Source organism: Antrostomus carolinensis, unplaced genomic scaffold (assembly GCF_000700745.2).
Source record: "Antrostomus carolinensis isolate BGI_N321 unplaced genomic scaffold, ASM70074v2 scaffold35905, whole genome shotgun sequence".
Classification (NCBI taxonomy): Eukaryota; Metazoa; Chordata; class Aves; order Caprimulgiformes; family Caprimulgidae; genus Antrostomus; species Antrostomus carolinensis.
The window spans coordinates 1-218 of NW_010314911.1; the positions used below are offsets into that span (position 1 = coordinate 1).

A 218-nucleotide genomic window follows, 5' to 3' on the forward strand; every position below is an offset into this window, starting at 1 on the left:
CGGATGGCAGGCAGCCAACTGATGGCTGTGGCTTAGAGGTGACACTGTCCCCCTCCTGCTTGCCCCAGGAGTACCTGGTCCCCGTGGGGAAGTGGGCAGCCCTGGCGTGGACGGCATGCACGGTGAGAAGGGGGCACAGGGTGAGTGTGCAGTGGCCCCCCGCTCGGCCTTCAGTGCCAAGCGCTCCGAGTCGCGCAGCCCACCACTGGCTGACCAGC

General features: G+C 67.9%; 1 protein-coding gene across 1 annotated transcript in view; it reads left to right on the top strand.

The window, feature by feature from the left end:
* Positions 1-68: 68 nt before the first annotated feature.
* Positions 69-218, top strand: part of C1QTNF5 (C1q and TNF related 5) — a gene marked incomplete at its 5' end in the record, with an annotated part of 538 nt that continues 388 nt past the window's right edge. The window contains one exon of the mRNA XM_029084914.1: positions 69-217. Within this exon, the coding sequence (XP_028940747.1) occupies positions 69-217 (149 nt within the window). The remainder of the gene's footprint in view (position 218) is intronic.